The sequence below is a fragment of the Pogoniulus pusillus genome, chromosome 16, assembly GCF_015220805.1.
Source record: "Pogoniulus pusillus isolate bPogPus1 chromosome 16, bPogPus1.pri, whole genome shotgun sequence".
NCBI classification, from domain to species: Eukaryota; Metazoa; Chordata; class Aves; order Piciformes; family Lybiidae; genus Pogoniulus; species Pogoniulus pusillus.
Genome location: NC_087279.1, coordinates 14,251,448 through 14,272,227, shown reverse-complemented (window position 1 = coordinate 14,272,227; position 20,780 = coordinate 14,251,448). Strand labels below are relative to the sequence as shown.

At 40.0% G+C, this 20,780-nt stretch overlaps 1 protein-coding gene across 13 annotated transcripts in view; it reads right to left on the bottom strand.

Moving 5' to 3' along the window:
• CACNA1D (calcium voltage-gated channel subunit alpha1 D) overlaps positions 1–20,780 on the bottom strand; it is a 178,111-nt gene that overhangs the window by 1,593 nt on the left and 155,738 nt on the right. For all 13 annotated transcript variants that reach the window (XM_064156656.1, XM_064156663.1, XM_064156669.1 and 10 more), the window contains 8 exons: positions 18,607–18,737; positions 10,344–10,460; positions 8,461–8,825; positions 8,132–8,158; positions 7,262–7,411; positions 5,453–5,616; positions 1,701–1,822; positions 626–946 (listed from right to left, as the gene is read on the bottom strand). In XM_064156656.1, the coding sequence (XP_064012726.1) occupies positions 626–946; positions 1,701–1,822; positions 5,453–5,616; positions 7,262–7,411; positions 8,132–8,158; positions 8,461–8,825; positions 10,344–10,460; positions 18,607–18,737 (1,397 nt within the window). The remainder of the gene's footprint in view (positions 1–625; positions 947–1,700; positions 1,823–5,452; positions 5,617–7,261; positions 7,412–8,131; positions 8,159–8,460; positions 8,826–10,343; positions 10,461–18,606; positions 18,738–20,780) is intronic.

Sequence of the window (20,780 nt, the reverse complement as noted above, 5' to 3'; positions counted from 1 at the left end):
GTACTTTAGAGTATGTGGAAGAAAGATGCTGAAGTCCCATTTGCAACTAAAATTGAAGTGTATTGGTTATCTCACAGCAATGGAGGGCAGCAAGAAGAGTAACTGATTCAGAAATGCTGTGCACTCTTTATCTTGAGGTATTTTTTAGTGTAAGAGACAATTCTTAAGGCTCTAGTGCACCTGCAAATCAACCCTCAGAGTTGTTATTCACCCCTCTGCATTTAGTGCACTGATTCAGAGTTTGTGATCTTTCGTTCACATTACTGCAACAACAGTGATGCATTTCTGTAGAAACAACAGAGGACCTGCACCTTCATCATCTCTTCCCTGTCAGCCGTTGTAGAAGGAAACTTTGTGACTGACCCTCATCTAGAAAACTTGTATTTCCAATCTCTGAAATCTCTCCAGTTCTGACACACTCGTGTAAGGATTTTGATGGAGTAGAAATCATTTATGACATGATAACTACAAGTAAGTTCCCCTATCTTTACCTAAAACCAAGTTTGTGCTTTGAAACTGAAAACACCTCATTTTAAGAAATAGCGATCTGTATCACTTGCTTTATAAAGTTAACACAAATGAGACAGACATTCTTGGCAACCTCAGAGCTTTCTGTAATACTTACCGCTTCAACCAAACTGTCTGCACTCCTCTGTTTGTCACTGTGTTTATGCCTGAAGTCATTAGGGACTGTTAAATTGGCTGGTGTAAATGTTCTGTAGGAGATGTCAGGGTCGTCTGTGTACCAAGAGCTCCTATGCAAGGAAGGCAGGCTGCCATTCATATGCTCTGTGGAGTCAGCCCTATCAACCTGGATTAGAGGTGTGTAATATGGAGCACGGTCTCTGTTGGGAGGGGTTGCAGGTGGGGTAGCCCAGGAACGCGTTGAACGGCTTGGGGAGTGCTTATGAGCTTTGCTGGAATCCAGACCTGCGACAGCCATGACCTAGTAAGGGGAAGAATTGTAGCAGTTAGTGACTTCAAATACTCAGACATACTCATTTCAGCAGGAAGCTCAAGCCAATGGTTCAGGCAGCAGCAAAGTTAACGGTGCTTTTCCCGATGTTTAATAGTCACGTAAAGGAGGAATGGGAGTGAAACTGGTTCACTGACAAGACAAATGAGTATTTTTCTGTTATTAGTCAGATCACAAAATCCCAGTATTAGCATGAAAAAAGAAAAATAATTGCTTATCCAATATATTAAACCAAGAAAGCCAAGTGTAGAAACATTCCTTCGGTCCTGCAGGGACAGGACAGGAAGTTAACAGTGTTTTCCAAGCATTTTGAATGGTGTCTCTAGGCAGCAGAAACTGCCATCTTCTCAGGGCCACATCAGAGCTGGGCACTGACCCTCAGTGAGTTGTGTGTTGTTCTTGCACTTTCCCACAAACAGAACTGAGAAACTGCACATGCAAAGAGTAATAGACAGTTGTTGCATTATAGAGGCCTGGACAAAATTCCTCTGGGCATCCCCACTCTTTGCAGACACTTAAAGAGTCACAGGGGCAAACTGCTCATTGCCAGTGTTTTGTAGAAGGCTACGCCTGAGAACCCTCATGTCTACACTTGGCCTAGAAGCTGTGCACAGGCAAACTACCTAGCATGCCAGTGCTGTTTGAAATGACAGTGAAAGTCAGACGTACAGTATAGAAGCTGGAAGGCTGTAGTTCATTACCAGGTAAATAAGACTGTGTTTACCTGCTGCTGCATTAAGTGCAGCGGTAACGCAGTGCGATGGTGGAAATCGGGAGAGAGCGGTATCTCGTCTTGACTGCTCTGTCGGCGCAGGCATTCGAAGTTGAAGGAAGGTCGTCTGTGTGCTACAGGAAAAGCACAATTCATTTGGGAAACTAAGGTTTTTTTCCTCCAAGTCCATTATTTTCAGAATTTCAGCATCGAGTGAACCGTCACACAAATAAGGAGACAACTCCCAGTAAGAAATACTTTGTGTTAAGAGAAGCAAGCAGCTGGTTAGAAGATGAAGGATAGATTCACCATATGAGCAAATGCAACCCCAGGCAGAAACCACACGAGCAGCCTAACATAATGGCATTTGAAGTAGCTGTGTCACAAAGCAAGCTGGTGCTATGCAGCAGACTGCCCCAGACACTTTGGAGTTTTGCTGTAAACTGCTGCAAACAGTTACACAGAGTTTTCTTCTTTCTTCCCCATGGTCTTAAACTCCATTCTAACAAGTCAGACTTCCCAAAGGAAATATCCAGTTCCCAGGTCCTGGGAAGCACTGTGCAGTGTGAAAAGTGTGGGTCAATTGACTGGTCATGTCAGTTCCTGGTACTTATTCTGTTACTTATGACAATGATATGCCACAGTGTCTGCTGTTATGTGCGCTGTTGTTACTTGTGTCAATGCTAGAGAGGAAAAGATGGAAATCTAAACTGAATCTAGAAATTTGGCTGATGCGGAAATGTCTTAGCTAGTCTTGGTGAAAGCTTGCACAACAGTGGGAAGCAGCACACAAGTGTTGTTCCTCTGTGTTAGCCTCACTGTGAAGAGAGCCTGGACACTGAGCAGAAGCTAGAATCCAGATACATGCTCACAGCTGTGAGCATCACGGTGGGAAAACTGGAAAGAGCCTGACTGTACACAGCAATGACACAAAATTGTGCCCTCTTGAAATGTACTGGAATTAATCTTGGCATCTGTACTTCCAATGCCAATAATTTTGTAAATAGAACTGAAGAAATAATTGACATAGACTTGTGATTCCTTGTAGTTATCACCAGACACTTAATGCTGGTTTATAATAGTCAAGGTTCCTTAAAGAGCTATTGGAATAAAACAGACATTCTCTAGGAGGTGATTCCTCCTAATGGATTCACCATTAGAAGGAGAAACTCTGACTCTTTCCATTTTCTCTATAGTAAATCCAAATACAGGAACGCAAGCCTTAGCTCCCAGTCCTAACAAGTGCTAAATGTCCCAGTACCAAAACGAATAAAAAGCAAGCCAGGAAGTCCCCTCCTCCACACCAAGACACTTCTTTGCACATGTGTTTCCTCAGAAGAGTCTGAAAGAGCACCGCACACATTTCTCAGTGCACTTCTGGAAGTCACTCAAATAGGGTGATGATGAGTTTGGTACAAAACCCTCTAGAAAGCTTGACACAGAGCTCAATGTACTAACCATGGGATTCAGCCAAGGCTCTGTGTATTACCTCAACTTGGGCTGAACCTAGAAGCTGTTCAGTGAAATGTTGCAGGACCTTTTTATCAAGGCCTCCTCTCAGGCCAAACAACCCCTACACAAATAATCTGCTTTTGAAATCTGCTAAGATATCAAGCCCCTGAAATATCTCAGCTTTGTTCTTGAACGTTAAATAAACTGTTAGGACAGAAGGCTTGGCTGGACTCTTGTGACATTATATTGGTGTAAGTTCTTACGTTACCTTTACACAACATAGATCCAGAACAGGTCTTCTTATCTAGTGCATTTATCTAGGCTCAAGAGTCAGGTAAAACATGTAACCTTCCTCTAAAGAACTGTCATCAAAGCTTTATCAGAAAGGTTCAATGAAACCCAAAGGGTGCAGTCACAGGAAGCCTTCAGCCCTCCCCTTGCAGCACCTTTATTGGAAGTCCTCAGGGAACTTTTGTAAGGTTGTTCTCCTGCAATGTATGGAACGGATATGTAAAGTGCCCTTCTGTTTCTTTGACTTAAAATTCCTCTTATCTGAAAAGCTTGTAGAAAGATGTACAGGAGTCTCCTTTTCACAGTATCCCTTTTGTTTGATGTCTTCTCCTTCAGCTATGGGAAGAGAGCTAGCAGCTTCCTGCACATTTCACTGCCATTCAGGAGACTTGTTTACTCTCTAGAATGCAAGACTCAAATTTCCATCTGTTCCGGTAAGGTCAGGAAAGCCAAACAGCAGTGTTACTAGTCCTGTCCCAAATTGTTGAATGCCAAAAGTGAGGATGCAGCACTGATGGTATTTGCAGAAGAGTGATTCTTGTATTAATATAGTAATAATTCATTAAAATATTTGGCACTTCACACAGCCTGAGACTGCACTTCACACAGCCTGAGACTGTACTTCAGAAGTTGCATAGTTACGGCACTAGACTTGTCTCTGAAACTTATTTTTTAAGTCTATACCTGCATTTTTCTAGAGTGTCTGAGGGGAAAGGATTCAAACCCGTTCTCCTACCCATGGGATCCTCACAGCCATACTTGAGAAGAAAAAAGGACTGCAGCTCTGACTGCTAGCAGTCTTCTACCAGAAGAAAAGGCAGCTCTCGTTCTGCTAGAAAGCAGATCCACTGTAGAGTAGACAAAAGGTGGAGACTCTTCCAGAAATGATCCTCTGTTGACTTGTCTCAATGGCACTGGTTAGATGGCACTGTGCAAAGATGTGTAACAGACCTGTCTGTGCTGGCCACACTACGTGCAAGACTATTCTTGGAGACACTGTGTGGTTGCATGGAACCGAGTTGTTTCTTGTGCATTGAGAATGGGCCCTAGAAAGAGGCTATTTTGCATTTCACAGCTCCAAGTGCTTCCTCTCTGTAAAATGTCAGAGGTCAAAGACCAAAAGATATGAGTTTGTGCCTAGTTTCCTTAGAGCATACACAAACAAAATGAGAAGATAAGGAGCATTAGAGCTCTTCAAAATGCAGACAAAGCAATATTGTGCTAGAGATAAGGAGGAACCAAGGGAATGGTCTGAGAAGAAAAAACAAAGGAAAAGAAAAAGAAACAGGTAAGAAAACCTGACAACACTAATTTAAGATACACATTAAAAATCTCCTCCCTCAGAAGAAATGCAGATTACTAAGCATTGCTCCTCAGAGGGCAAAACAGATTAGCAAAACGAAATAAAATGCTTAGCTCAGGATAGCACATTTTCACAGGGACTTGACAAACTCAGGTTAAAAAGCTAAAGGTGCTGCAGAAGTAAGGAAAAAACCCACACCACAGTAAAAGCACCATTAAGCTCACTGGAGACTTTCTTTTCTCCCAAAATTATCCTGCCTAGGCCTGTAGCATTTACTAAAACAGCATGAGGTAAACATGTAAACAGAACTAAATCCACTGTCATGAAGCAGCACAACTGTTAAGAGACAGGGGAAGTGCCAGCAGGCGAGGCTGCACAACAGTAGGTGTGAATTAAGGGCACAGGGACTGGAACCTGCAATCAAAGCTTCAAAGTGAAATGGTGCTGCACTCTACCTTGCCCATTCTTAATTTACTCTTTTTGTATTATTGGATGAGTGAGGCAAGAGATATTAGATCGACTTGTAAGCTAGGACTCCTAGACTGATTCTCTGGAATGGGTAGAGATTTCTGCCATGCACAATAATCCACCAGCAACAGTAATCAAGAAATAGCACATTTGAAGACCAAATCAAAACTAAGCCTTTTTAAACTGGAACAAGTCTGAATGCATTTAAGTAATTCTGGATTTGCAAACAAACTGCTGTTTCTGTACTTACGTGTTGGTGTTGGAGGTAGAAGCCGTCTCCTGGGAGATCTTTTTGTATCGTAACAGAGTGTTGAATCCTCTTCCTCAAAAAACCCGTGCGGGTGATGGTAGCCTTTTGGTCTCTCAAAATCCGAGTCGTGGCAATGATATCTGCAGTGATAATCATGCGTGTGCCTGCATTTAAAATACAGAAAATGTTCTTGCAGGTGTTGCTCTAAATGGATCTATTCAATTTCTTCCATAAGATTTTCAGATCTGCTGTTTCTCCAAGAGGGCAAACATCCATTACGTTCTGGAATTACAGGACTCTGTTGTGAAATCCATTTTCTGCACAGAAACTGTGCTTTCGTGGCAGTATAGTTACAGAGGAAGTTTGCAGGTGACATTTTTATCAAAGCATACTTTCTATGGAATTGTTCTTACCCATACAGGTTAAAATGTAGGGCCTCAGTTGTACTGTGCTGTAAAGAAAACAACCGTCCCAAGCCAACTCTGTTCTGCTGCTGTGCTCTCTCGTGAACCCTGTGTAATGTGTGCAGCACAGGCACTCCCAGAATGGAATTAAGCCTTTGACATGGATACTTGTCCTGGGAAAAATCAAATCCTGGAAGGGTGGGTTTTGACTGTCATTATTGTATCCAAAATGAGTGACCTGAGAATTCGGTATTCATCTTTCATGCAAATCTCAGCTTTCAGGCATTATTAAGCATGTCTGGCACCTGTGCATATGCAGTGGTGGATCTAAGATTAAGATGACAACAAACGCCTCTACTTCTGGGCAGGACTTCAAAGTAAAAAACTACTGACCAAAGCAGAAGCTATTTTTGAGATGTTAGTGAACTGATTAAGCAGAAGGCAAATACAGCTGTGGTAAGGAAGATGAACACAATCTACTTGAGGTCTTGTAAATGCATGTCTCTGTTACGATGAGAAGGTAAATGCTATGGCAAGTTTTATTTTACTTTAAATAGGAAGTACTAGCAAATACAAGTTCTGTTCCATGACGGATTGATACTCTAAAAACACTGAAATCGTCTCACATTTTAAAGGCTAAATTTAGAACATCAGAACTTCCTCATCAAGTAGCACCCAACCACTACCTGAACCACTGGAAACTTGTTATCTACATATAAGAGTGGTCCCAGTGCAAAGTTAGGATCCACCCTGATGCTGATGCCAGTGGCACAGTGCTCAAATCAAACTATGTGGGAACTAACTTGGGAACCACCTCAGTCCATTTCCAAGGAATCTGTGTGATGCAAAGTTTCAGAGAAAAGCTTATTTGTTAACAACCGATCAAGACTTTTTCTTCTTACATCTGAAATCCTGATGAGAGTTAAATACAGAGGATCAAGCAAGAGATGTTCAAAAACACCACTGGACAGAAATGGTATAGTTTACTAGGATGCTGATCCAAGTTCTGTCTGGAGAAAACAAACTGGTTACAGAACTACAACATTACAACTTGGTGCTGACAGCAAGGAGTCTCCGATTAAATAGAAACGTGGACATCATGCAGTAACAAAAATTTGTCAGACAAGGTAGATGTTGGCTAAAGCTCAATTTATGGCATTTCCATAAAGTTTATGAACAAGTCTTTGAATCTGGTACTGAACTTTTGCTGGAGTCAGCACATGCTGAATACAAAAGATCAAGATTTTTGGTACACGCACTCTTCCCAGTCACCATTTCACTTACCAGCAGTTGTGAAGTGTTAACTTTGTTAGAGAGTTTTCAGTACAAGTGTGCTTAGTGAACCCTTTACAGATACATACCTAATATACTGATATATTTTTCCCAGTTCAGCAACTATCCTCACCTGCTTCCTGACAACATACTGTCTTCTTCATAATACTCTTCTCCACTAAAATATTCCTGCTCTGCCAAATAATGATCATCATTGCAATAATCTCGTTCTTCGCGTTCTTCCCGGCAAATGGTAGGTCGACACCCATCACCAGAGTCAGATCTGTCAGTGGCAAAGCAATAGGTAAAAATAAAGCATTTTATTTAGAGAAATCATTCGCTGTGTATTTTATAGGCAGTTCTTTTAACATGCTTCCAAAAAGGGGAAAAAAAGGAAAAGCACTTCAAACTCCCGTTATCAGAAAGCGGTGTTACAGTAAATTGCATAGCACCTACAGTTCAGAACATGACTGTTTTTCTAAAAGATGCCCTCCCTGCATTTCCATCTCTATTAAAATGAGTCATATCAGGATGTTACATCAAACACATTGAAGACATTTTTGCAAAACACACATTCAGAGCACTCTGAAGACAACAAACTCTCTTAAAGGTCCAAGGTTTGCCAAGCGGCTAAACTATTAAAGAGCACTTACTGAGGTATTGCAAGAAAAATCAGAAGCAGGTGTGCCAAGTTAAACATGAAAAAGCAGTGCACTTTGATAAATATTCATGTGTACAATTCTATTTATAGGGGACCCAAAAATCTTTCCTGGTCTTAGCTCTGAATATTTTCTAAGACATCTTTTAAAAGCAGAGTATGTTGTGCGATTCGAAGAGTCAGTATTAAGGACTACCCTTACGTATGATCTTTTGTCTGTTGAAAACTGCATAAACCTGCATTGTCATACAGTTAGTTCTGGGTTTTTTTTCTAAAAATAAGAAAGGAGAAGGGAAAAGAAACTACTTTGTCCTCTTCAATCACGTCAGCACAATATCAACTCACCGAATATATGTTTCATAGTAGCGGGTTCTATCCAGGTAAGCCATGAAAATAAGGAGAAAGATATTTTAAAACCAGGTCATTTAGAGAAATGTATTGGTGATCACAGTGTCCATCCTGTAACTAATAATTTCACTTGAAGGAAAACCCTTTCAAATCTTATTCAAGTTATCTATGTATCCCATACATCAGAGCTGGATTTTAAAGTATTATCAGAAGGCAACAGAAATGAAGTTAAATACACAAATTAGCTCCATGGAGCATACGTTTTCTTACAGTGTCTTTGTAAGACTTAAGTGTATCCAAAACCAAATACATATTTGGAAGTTTACCTCCTACTGCTTGGCCTTCTCCGCTTCTCATGATCAGTTCTGGAGTAGGAATGGTAACCGTTTTCAGATCTGTGCTCAGGATTTCCAAAATGTGTGTGCTTCCCATGAACTTTGGACACGTTGGCATTATTGAGATTGGCATTCGTTGAGTTTGGAACGTGCTTTCCTACCGAGTTGTGATTATGGTGCTTGTGGTATACAGAATTTCCTGCCTGAGAATACATATTTTTCTCAGTATCGCTTGCCGATGGAATTGAAGGCCGCTGAACATGTAAGGGACGGTGTGTGGTGTTGATCTGTTGAAATGAATCTCGTCTGTCACTACTAATGTGGTTTATGTGGTTGCCAAAGAGGGCACCATTCCTCTGTTGCAGGGGAAGAGAAAGAAAAAACTACATTAGATACCTCAACAGAACATATTGTGGACAGCGATAACTTACTTTTCTCTCCTACATGCAAACAAAAGTAGCAACTCAAACAGTCTGTGATTTTTCTTTCTGACTTTATAGTGCTTCGGATGGGATCTCCTGAAGTGATAGAGATGGGATTGTGACACTGACAAAAATTATATTTCAGAGTCAAATTGACATTATGCTGTGACTATAATTCTTCTGCCATAATATGACATCCAGCTTTCTCCACATGTCATTACTCAGGAGAAACCTAGATTCCCATAAATGAACATGCAAGGACTTCCTCGGAAAGGGATGTGTCTGCTTAGTGTTTTGAGAACACTTTGGTGGAATTCTCTCCTGTTCTCAGAGCATCAGTTTGCAACAGGCATCACTCAGACAGGATGGAGTGCCATGCAACAGCTCGCAAGCATATCTCAAATAGGTAACATGAAGCTTCAGTGCTTCCCTTCTTTCTTCCTGCAGAGGTACAAGAAAGAGTGGTAACTCTTCATCAGCCCTGAAAGTGTAATGGATGGTGAAGGAGACAATGAAGTGCTAAATTATGACTATGACATGCAGCTCTCTTTTACATCTGACCCAGATAATGTAGCCTCCCTGTCTAGCCAGGTGTGGGTCTTGGATGACAGCAGTCTGTCTTGAAGCTCAGTCTAGGGAAGACAGGAGGTAATGATGGTTGGCAGAGAAATGCATCTATTGGTAGCTGCAGCACCGTCTCCAATGCCACATGGCTTTTTGTTTTGTTGTTTGGTGGGTTTTTTTCTCCCAAAGGAAAACAGCAAGCAATGGAGCTTCTATCATAATTACTGCAGAAGTATACTTTGATACCTGCCTCTTCTGAAATGCTTGTGAACAATTAAGTTTTCTTGCTGGCTGACAAATGCTGATTATGACACCAACTTGGAGTATTCATCATTAGACTGAATAGCTATAGATTAAAAGAGGAAAACTAACCTTTTTTCCCCCTGATTGATTCTTGTTGATCACAAGACACTGGAAGTTACATTTAGATTTAGTTGGCTTCTGTGTAATTCCAGGCATTTGTTTTCAAACACACAGCTCTGCCTGCTGTGGTTTGGCCGCACAGAATTTCATTCTCTTCTTCCAACCTACCACTGCAGAAGTTAAGGCACTTGCAGTTTAAACCCTGGCACTAATAAAATTTGAGATGGCAAGGTTCATACCTTTCCTTAGGATTTGCTTAAGGGAAAAATAAGAATTTACAGAAAGGGTTAGGAGCAGGAGAATGACCCTGCAGGAATTGCTTGCTAAAGTTATGGCGAGTTGCAAGTGTCCTGGTAGTACCATTTTTATAGATAAAGATCAAATATACTTATTGATTAAATATTTATGTTGTGCTGAACTGAGGGGGTTAAATCATTATGATTACATTACTATTCAGGGATAAGCTCATTCTTCAATCTCGTATTATACGATAAAACAATTCACATAGCTGTGTTCTGACATTACTTTATAAACATCTTCCTCCTCCTCTGGATTGTTTTCCTCTGGTTCATCATCTTGCAAGTCACAGGATATAGCTCGGCGTATTTCAGGGCCAATATCATGAAGTGTCCTTAGTCCTGCCTAAATCAATGACAATATCATAATACATTAGGAAAGCAAATTCTTTTTCCTTCTTTATTTACAGGTGTGAAAATCTGTTTTAAAGGAGAGTTAACAAGTTCTTGTATCCTGACATCCATAGAGGATGCATCCTACTACGTGTCTATTACTGTCAGGAAAAAGCTTATAATCCCGTACAACTCTGTTGAGGAGATGAAGTCTTTATCATCACAGTGTAGATCGTGACTTAAAGACCACTGATGTTTATAGAACCCTAAGGAAATAAAATTCATCTTATTACAAAATCAAGTAATCAGCAAGAACTGTAATAAAATGCATTTCAATGAGATGTGTGGTTCATGTTACAAACATGTTTGCAGCCTGTGTCCACACAAGGAGACCTTTGCTATAGCAACAGCAGTTTTTGCAGAGCTCAGATGGAAAAGAAAGCAGTGAAATAATTCCAGCCCATCTGCACTGCACTGTGATATGCAGATATTTGGTGTAAAGCTTTTAGGTGAGGACTAAAAAGCGTAGCTACAGTAGCATGCACCTCAGTGTACATTGGTTGACTTTCCTCTCAAGCCTGCTACCATAAGCAAGCTTTAGGAAAAGGGATAATGCTGAAACTGCCAAGGACAGACCTGCATATTGGTGAGGAAACAGACATCATACAAAAGCATTCAACTCTTGGCTCTTGAGTATAGAACTTATTTCAAAAAGAGGAGATTTTCTCTGGCTGCCACGGTCTAAAGCAAAAATGCAATCTTGGGTTGTTTTTTTTATCTCCTCAAGTTTAGAAGAAATGAAATATTTGTTTGTCTAGACCTCTACTAACACTACACTACTAAAAGTCATGCACAGCACTTGAATCAATTTTTGACTATACTTTACAAGCCTGGATAATTATTGTCATGTATGGGGCTGTCCCAGCCTATCAGAGCTCTATTTCCATGTCACTTGCTCTAGAGTGGCAGAGAAGATGTGTAGAGATTATTTTGTGTTCCACAGTTCCAGACAGAGCTGGAGGACTCTGGAGGGCACCAAGGTGGTTTGCTCCCATTCCCACTGCCTATCATGCACACGCCCTAGCAGACAGACAGCAGTGCTACTGGGTTTCAGTTCACAATGGAAATAGCTCATTTTCTATCTTTCATGAACATATTGTGTTTTAAAGCTTCTTATGCCAATAGCATAGTCAAAACCTTAGCAGGACTGCTACTGTCATCATTTTATAGGTGCTAAAGGGAAGACAAATTAACTCTTTAAGGTATGGATTTCAAAGTAAAAAAACAGAGCTTCTACCTGTTCAAGGGAAGCAAAGGCAGTATTTATTTAGCAGAGGGTTACTAATATACCTTGGTTATTCAGTATTTAGTAAGAATAACCACTCGTATTTCATGCTCACTATCTGCTTGTTTAATAACAAATCGTAAAGAATGCTGGAGCTTGAAATTACACTACACTCAATACAACACAAAACCTACTAAAATAAGAGTAACCTCAGCAGTACTATGAATGTTAACCCTGGTGAAAACTTCTACCTCATATTCCTCTCTGCCAGATTGTGAGAGAATCTCACAAATATATGCCTAAAAGCTGAGCAATGCCACGTGTTTGGCAGCAACATATGCAATAGTACTTCAATCTTGATTAAATTTACAGCTGCCTTCTGTTTTACTTCTTGATGAATTAACTCCTTTGCTCAAGGGGAAGCAGGCAGCTTTTAGTGTCTCTCCAGTAATACTCCTGTTTGTGTAACCATCCTCTTGCACAGTCAGGCAGCAGAAAATTAAAACCTGTATCACCAAATGTAAAAAGATGTGTTAGGGTAAACTAAACTGATCAGTTTTACTCACAGCTAGGACTGAAGCTACAGGTCCTACAACCAACACCCGCTTGCAGACTTGAAACGTTGTTCAGTTTATTTATAGTCACATGTGGTTAGGGGTGGAAGGGACCTTTAAAGGTCCTCTAGTCCAACCCCCTTACAATTTGCTATCTACAATAATTTTGTGAACTCTGTCATTGAAATCAGTACTCCCACCTACTGCCTCATTTTACCTGGTACAATCTGAAACTGGTTTAAATAGTCTAAGAGCAATCTTTATGATGGGAGAGCGTCATATAGTGCCACAAATTGTCATGCTGAGCTCTCACTGATAAGACAATCCTCCATTAGAGCGCTCTGCTACCACCAAGTACTTAACAGTCAGTAAAAAATTCCCTTCTCTGAGCCACACTTAGTGTCTTCTGAGATGATTGCAGAGGTAGCACAGCCAGGTTTAAAAAAAAACCTGAATTTACTTTCAAGCACTACAGAACCAAATCAAAGATCTCTTCCATAACAGCACACACACATCAAACCAAGATTAAAGATTTCACTAAAAGTTTGCAAAACTGTTATTCCTTAAGACACTTTCTCTCCAAAACTGAGTTGTTGGGGTTTTTTTTGTTTTCCTTTGTTAACTATTTCTTGTCTAGGCATGAGAAAGATGAGCTGCATCAGTCCAGTGATAACTTAGCAAACCAGTGGCACACAGTGTGCTGAACAAGAGAACTGCACAATAAACCCAAGCGAGTCTTTAAATAGGCTTTCCCATGATGAAGATGGCTTCAAATTAACATGATCATTCTGTGCAGCTGGATTTTATGAGGCACAATAGCACCTGCAATGTGTTCAAAAGGTCACAAGACACTAATATACCAGTGCTGTCCTAAACAGCATCTCAAAAGACAATTTTAGACATCTCTGACAGCTTCAAGAACACACACATGTGCTTCCAAATACAGAAACAACAGAACCAATCCCCTCAGCAAGAACAAAATGTCCTATGACTAATAACTGTATTTCTGAATTGGCTGTTTAGAGAGAAAAGCTTAAAGATGCTTGAAAAGCACCTCATGCCAAAACATCAAAACATGTAGAAGACAAGCTACATGTTAAAGCATTAAACAGTTAAATAATTTTAAAAAGACTAATTTTAACAAATGCTATCTAGTTTACAGCAATTTTCCACATCTACAGTATGCATAAAACAGTAACACCACTTAGATATGTATCCTATATTAAGGAATTTGTGTATAATGCAAGACTCCAGAATCATGGCTTAGAGAAAAACATTTAAGTGTTGAGCAGCTATACTGGAACTCCAGAAAGGGAGTTTTCCCTATCTCTAAACCCAGCCCACATCCATTTGGAGGTATGGTGTAATCCACACATAGATGCAGTTTAAGCTTAGTTTAAGAATGCAAGCACAATACCCTTATTTAAGTAGTGATTCCTACTATCACCTACACTGCTTCTAGTGAAGTAAAATATACAACAGTCCCCCTTTTGAGGCATCTTATAGTGATACTGAGAAATGGAGAAGACTTAGAAGCTTTGCTCACAGATTTTAAAAGAATTATGTAAAATTCTGTGTCTTGCTATATAAGCCTACTAGATCTGAGATAAAAGCAGCAATGTGAATTTTAAAAACTTAGGTCTTCATGGCTTCAGAATACTGAAAGCCTCTGACTCCAAAAATGCTCCATTATGTATGTAGATAATAAATTTGGTTTTACTTCCTGCTTATTTTATAACAGAGAAAACCAGAAAGAACAGAATTCCTCAAAGCTACACTGACACTAACACAAGAATAGGCAGAGGTCAGTATGAACAGAATACGATATAAGAACTACTGAAACAATAAGCATGCAGAGAAAAACAGCTGAGTAGACCTACGCTATAGCAGTGAACATAAGAGACATAGTAGGCAAGTCTTGATTCCCCCGTGGTGTTCATCTTCGTAGAGCTCATCTTCTAATGCTGAAGCTGAGTGCACTGCTCTACAACTACACAACAGCTCTGGGTAGTCAGTCAAACCCAGACTTCCTTCAAGCTAAGCCTTGTTGTGAACACAACATGAACATGGGAGCACAATTAAATTGAACTTGAGCAACATATTAACCCCTCAGCTGATGACTGCTAGAGAGCTTTCTGCCTCGTTTTGTTTGTTTTCACTGCAGGGCTGATACTACCTACAAAAATCAGCAGAGAAAAAAGCATAATTATTGTAATCTGAAACATTACAAATAATCTGAAGTATTTTGTAACCTGAAATCAAGTTTAGCTCAATGAATTTGGGGGTTTGTGTACTTGTGAGGTGAAGGGAAATATGCTTTAACTTTTAAAGTATTAATAAAGTATTAACAAAGAGGGTTACGTGTAAATAAATATGAACTAGAGATGCAAACATTATATACTTTACAGCAATTATTTTCCCTAGGACAAACAGTGTAGAATTATTTCATTCAGTCTAAGTGCTAGATGAAAAGTAATTAAACTTGTTCATGCTTCACTTAACATTTATTTTACTAGCAATGTGACTGCTGTTTGGCTCAATACAAATTTCCATCCCTACAAAAGACACCTCCCAAACTACTGCTACAAATATCATTTTGTTCTGATTTTACCCAGAAAAATCTATTTGTTCTCACTGCAGATGTGTCTGCCAACAGCAATGGAAAGGCATAGCGAGCCCTATGGAGTGTTTGTTCTTATGCCCTAGGAGCATGTAGAACATCACAGAAAGGACAGCAGACAGCTAACATGAGCTGGCCACCTATCATTTCAGACCTACTTGCTTTTCTTCCCCACATAAGGAGTGAAAGCCTCTGGGTCTGCAGAAGAACCTGCTGTAGTTCAAGGGCTATCGCCACTGCGCTCTGAAGAAGCTTTCAGCGGCAACATGTAAGTGCAGACAAACTGTCCCTGGTTGTCATCTGAACTGCCCTTTCCTGAGTGAGAAAGAAATTGAAACTTCACTGCAAAAAAACTTTGCTGAATAGCCAGAGCAGGTAGCTCCCCAGACCCACTTTGCTTCTAGAGTGCAAAGAGAGTTCTCCTTTTCTTCTGTGACTCAGTGTACCTAAACAGCAGCCTGTGAGGCTAACAGCACCTGCGGCATCCTTCAGGAATAACTGAGCTCTACCAGAACAAAAATCACCCTGCAGGCAATTATTGTGGAGTAACAAAAACTTCTGCCTGCTGCCTGCTCTGCATTCACAAATCTAACTGCCAGCAGTTTGGCAGACAACTCGGTTTACAGGTGACTTCATTTAGTGAAGGTGTTCAGAGGATGGTTTTTTCTGCCTGTGTAAGTCATAATGGCAGCATGAGAAGTAAAGGTTTCAAAAGCTGTAACTAAAAGCAAAGCATCCAAACTTATTATCCTAGGAAAAAAAAAAAAAAAAAACAACAAAACCACAAGAGAGCCCAGCCTCAGATCCCAACAAAATACCATTGAGGCCATGAGGAATAAAGGAAGGCTGGGAGCAGCACTCTGAAAACATTGCTGCATCCTGAAGGAAAAGGGAAGATGGCAACATTCCTTAATCTCATGCCTCAACAGTTGTTATGGGAATTGAAACACAGGGATGGGTTTTGTCACAAGGAACATACACTCCTCCTTTAGTGTGGATGTTTTCTCCCTGTAGCCAGGAAGAGTGACATGGCCCACTATAGGAATCAGCAGGTCTATAAAGCAGTCAGTCACCTCTTGCTTCATTCAACTGCTGGGAAGAGACTGTAAAGCTTAATGGCAAGCTGTTTATCCCTATCTTGCAGGAGAAAGGAGACAAGGAAGGCCAGGCTAGATAATACAGCAATTGCAGGGTTTATGAGATGCTCAGCAAGCACCTTCTTAACTGATTAACTAATTCTGCAGGTAATTCCATCTGTCCCAGGGGAAAGTTACAGGTGTCAGCAAAAGTGCAAGAGCATTTATTGCTCATACAGCCTCTGACACGAACTGCAAGGGCTGACAGTGCTTTTTATCTGCTGATTTGCTTAAGAATTTTGCAACATAACAACTAGTCTGCAGTAGGGTGAGATGGTGACCAGAACATGAAAATACAGTTGGCCTTGTTCGTTACAAATAGAAGAATCAGGTGTCTGGGAAGCCCTTTTCTTATCATAGCTTTTCCTCATTCAGTATTTCAAGCAAACATTTCCGAGTATAAGAAGAATCTGAATGAAAGAGCTTAAAAACTAAAGACAGACTTAGCCCAGCTTCTGCTGCTCTCATCCTTTCTAGCTGTCTAGGAAGTGGAAGCTGCTTGCAGTGGTATCATCGCACCTACTAAGTACTGTGAAATCTTCTCTAGTTTAAAGGAGAAACTAAAGAAAAGCTGCTGCTGAACTCACAGCCCTGCCCTGGTTACAGGAAGTTTCTAATTCCAAAAAGAAAGTTTTCATAACAATGACAAGCTAAGGTAAAAGGCCTCACTCATCCTGGCAGATTTCAGTGACACAAACTCAGGTCTAGCCAAGGATATTTTTCCTCCTTCAAAGAGGGCAGAAGACTGGCTAATTCAGTCCTTCTTTCTGTTGCTGTTCACAATTGTTCCACACACCCCCTAGTCAGTTTGTATGATTAGTTTACATAATGTTAAGAAAGTATTTTTTGGGAAGCATTAAAAGTTTTCTCAGCATTTAAGCTTTGGACAAAGCAAGTCTGGAATGAAGAAGCTGAAAAAGCAGAAAGATCAGATTTTTATACATTGTAAGGCTAAAAGGATCCTCTCTTATAATTTATATCAAAAACAAGTGCTGTGCCTCAAATCCCACAAGTCTCTGCTGATTCCTACCAGACACTCATGGTATTTTTGTCAGTTGTTCCGAATTGAAAAATCTTTGTCTAAAGACCAAGGAAGAGCCAGTTCTTTGCAGTTTTGTCTTCCCCTCCATCTCACTGAACAGGATGCACCACCTGATAACAAACAGAGCAGGTTCACATTTGGAAACTCAGTGTTTGTCTTTATATTTTCATGTGTGCAACTCCAAAAATACAAGTGGAAAACCGTAATACTGCAGCTCAAAACTAGCACTGAGTTCTTTATATCAGAAGTATTTGAGCCATAAGGAAGTCTGCAAAATCCTACCTAAAACTTGATCTCTTACATTTCTCTTTCAACTGTTTTGGGTCTCTTTAGCTCTTCTATTCTCCAACATTTTCTGTTCTGTCATGATCTACAAATACAGTTCACTGTCCTGGCAAGCTGTGTGCTCACACATCAACATCAAGAAGTATGATGAATTGTTCTCTTCTGTTTATCTCTTATGGTTGTGGTACTAGGAACAGAACACATCAGAGCTGCCAGCAGAGCTACTCTTCGGAAACAGGAACGAAACAAATTACCCCCTAGATCTGCTAGACCAAAGTGCCAACCAGCAGGAATTTTAACAGAGAGACAGTATTTCAGTCAGCTCAACACATTACTTCATTTTTAGAAAGGATTTTTCACAACATATTCCTAAGTTTGGGCATCAGAATAAAAAGCTGTCAGAAACACTAACCATCTTTATAGTTTGACTGAAATTCAGAAAGCTTCACTCCAATAAAATCAGTGCAGTGTAAGATGTCTGGAATTATTTAAGGACAGTCTTCCATTTGCCTGTTTCAAAGTTCATAACAGAAAGGGTTTTCAGAATATACTCTTTAGATCACATATACTCTATGGACTGCTTGCTGCAGGCCCACTGAGAGACAGATGGCCAAATCAATCGTCCTGGTTTCCATTGGATAGCTTGCTTTAAGAGATAGAAGCATATGATGTTAATGCAGTAAGCTAATACTACTTCCTATAAAAGAAGTTGATGAATCTAGAGTTGACATTTCCAAACATTAAAAAGTAGGGATGTGAAGGTGTTGCACCAGTAATCATAAGTAGAAAAGAAAAAGAACAATGCAAGTTAAGGTGAAAAATAACACCATATGAGGTAATGCACGTTACGAAGTTATCTGAGAACTGGCTCATAGCATTACAGGAACACAAGAAATTAAACAGTTAAAAAGAAAGACAAAGAATGGAAATGGAAGCTCAGAATTTCATTTATTGGACTGTACCTCAGCAGCTTCAGACTGTGACATTGCCAACTGGAATTGCTAGGAAATTTATAACCACTACTGCTGTTTGAGTAATCCACAGAGAATACCTTTTTGCACTTACCTTGTTAACGACAGAATAGCAGGATTATGTCTTATTTTTCTGACGAGTAAGGGCCAAAAGTGTCCCAGCTAAATAAAATCCTTGCAGCACTGCACAATCACCAATATTCATCTACCTGCTGTTTCAAGTGAGCTCGCAAAACAGTCAGTTAAAAATGTAAAAACAAAATCACCTGCAGAGCAATGGTGGTATTCTTCGCAGGATACTTCCCCACCAGTCCTTGTTCTTTGCGTTTCTTGAATTTCCTAAAGTAGTCCTGTATCAGGAAGGTGGCATAGAACTTCCCCACGGTTACCTCATCATCTAAATGAACAGACCAGACAGATCTCTCCCAAGTCAGCACATTTATCAATAGCCTATACACTCATATCTGATTGGGGAGGGGGGAATGTGATGGCTGCAACAGGTACTATGCTTCCAGCTTACAACAGTGAAACCTGCAACTATCTCAAAAGCAATGTTTTAGCAAGCAGTTTCAGCTAAGGCACTTGTAAGTAAGTCTGTGTAAATTTCTAATGGGAAACACAAACATATTTGTATATGCATAGATGCTGAAAGACTGAGTTTAGGTACTTAGAATGAATGGATTAAAATACAAGCTACTATAACTTACATACACTTCTGTTCCTAAGAGTGACTCTATAAAAACAAACAAACAAAAAAGCAACAACAACAGAAAACCCAACAACGGATGAGGGGAAACAATACCACAGGACACCTCACCTCAAACAAACAAAAAAGTCTTCCTTAAAACACTTCTCCTTTTGTTTCAATGCTGAACCAAATTTGCTCAGTCAGCAGAGCGTTGTTCTGATCACAAGGATTTGAACATTTACAGCCTGCTTTGCCATGTAAATGTTTCACTGCTGTCATGCCCTCACCTGAGCATCTTCTGGTTGGAATTTTGTCACAGATGCTCACATTGGGCTGTACCTTCTGCTATGTTACTGTCTCCCTGTAAGACAGATTCTAGACTCTGAGGAAATCCCACAGAGGATACAATTTCCGTGAGGCTTGTTAAATGAAGATGTGGTCCTTAGCCACTTTATAGATAGGTGACAATGATAACAGTGAATATGAAACAACCTGGTGCTTTCCCACACTACTGTATTGTATCAGCTCTGCAATGCTGATAGAAATTAAAAGTATCTCCCATCGGTTAATTTAGCACAACTCAAAAGATACACAAACCACAGGTGCAGTAAAGTCTAGTATTGTTACAGAGCCACTGTCGTGAACAGAGGCCAAAGCTCAAAGCTTTCACAGTTCAAAGGCAGATGCCTTATGGGAGTATTGAAATCACCTGGTTCCTAGCATGTTAAGAGCCTGAGTGCCTGTGTAATGAGTCCCATCAAATCCTTCAGCTGTCCAAGTTTGATCTCTTGACGAGCCATGCTTGCCAGAAAACTACAAATAGTTTTCTATTCAAAAACATTGCTTTTGTTTTCACTTCCCCCCGCCCTCCTCTGGAGTTATTTGGCATAAAGTTAGCTGTTTCTCTTTCTGCTATGTTGCCTCTCTCCATTTTTTCCTGTACCTTCAGATCACTACTTGTGACAAAATTGCAAGTTGGCTATTGCCACACATAAGGGAGGGCTGGCATGTTTTAGGCATCGATGTTCTCTCCACTGTTAAGGCCCACATCCTGATGGGCAGTAAATTCCCACCCTTCCAGCTGCCCTTGCTGGTGCTTAACACATGTCAAGATCTGGCTTACTCTGTATAATAAGTTGTGATTTGAGTAAACATGGAAAATCTAACACGCCCAGACACATGGATTTGCTTTTATGTAATTTGTTTTCTCCATGGTTTAAGTCTCTAATGGAGCTTTAGGATAGACTTAAGCTGGTTTTTAAATGTTGTTTTGTTGATTGTTTTTTGGTTTACATATGAAGACATTCTGTTAAGTAAGCTTCTTCTCTAATTGACTGTCATATACCCATTAACCTTTGATTGAAGGAGTCAACTTGTGTCCTTGTTTTACTGATAATCATACATCCCAATGTATCCCACTAATGATATTATTTCTAGTAGTATTTTTACCCTGTAATATGACAGGTTCTGCTAATTTTAATTTCATTAAGTTTTTTTCTATTTGTGATTAGCTTTCATGGATAAAAGGGATAGGGAAATCCAATCCAGGTATAATACTGCTTAGAATAATTTTTACCTCTGTGACAAAATTTATCTCAAAATGAATCTTGTACCATTCAAAAGAAGCTCCTCTCATTAGAATGTCTGAAAGGGGCTGTATGCATGTGATAAAGTGCAACAGGCTTTAACCTCAGTAAAAATGCACCAGGGATGTATTCTCTCAGCATTCTATTTGTCTTTAAATTTATGAAA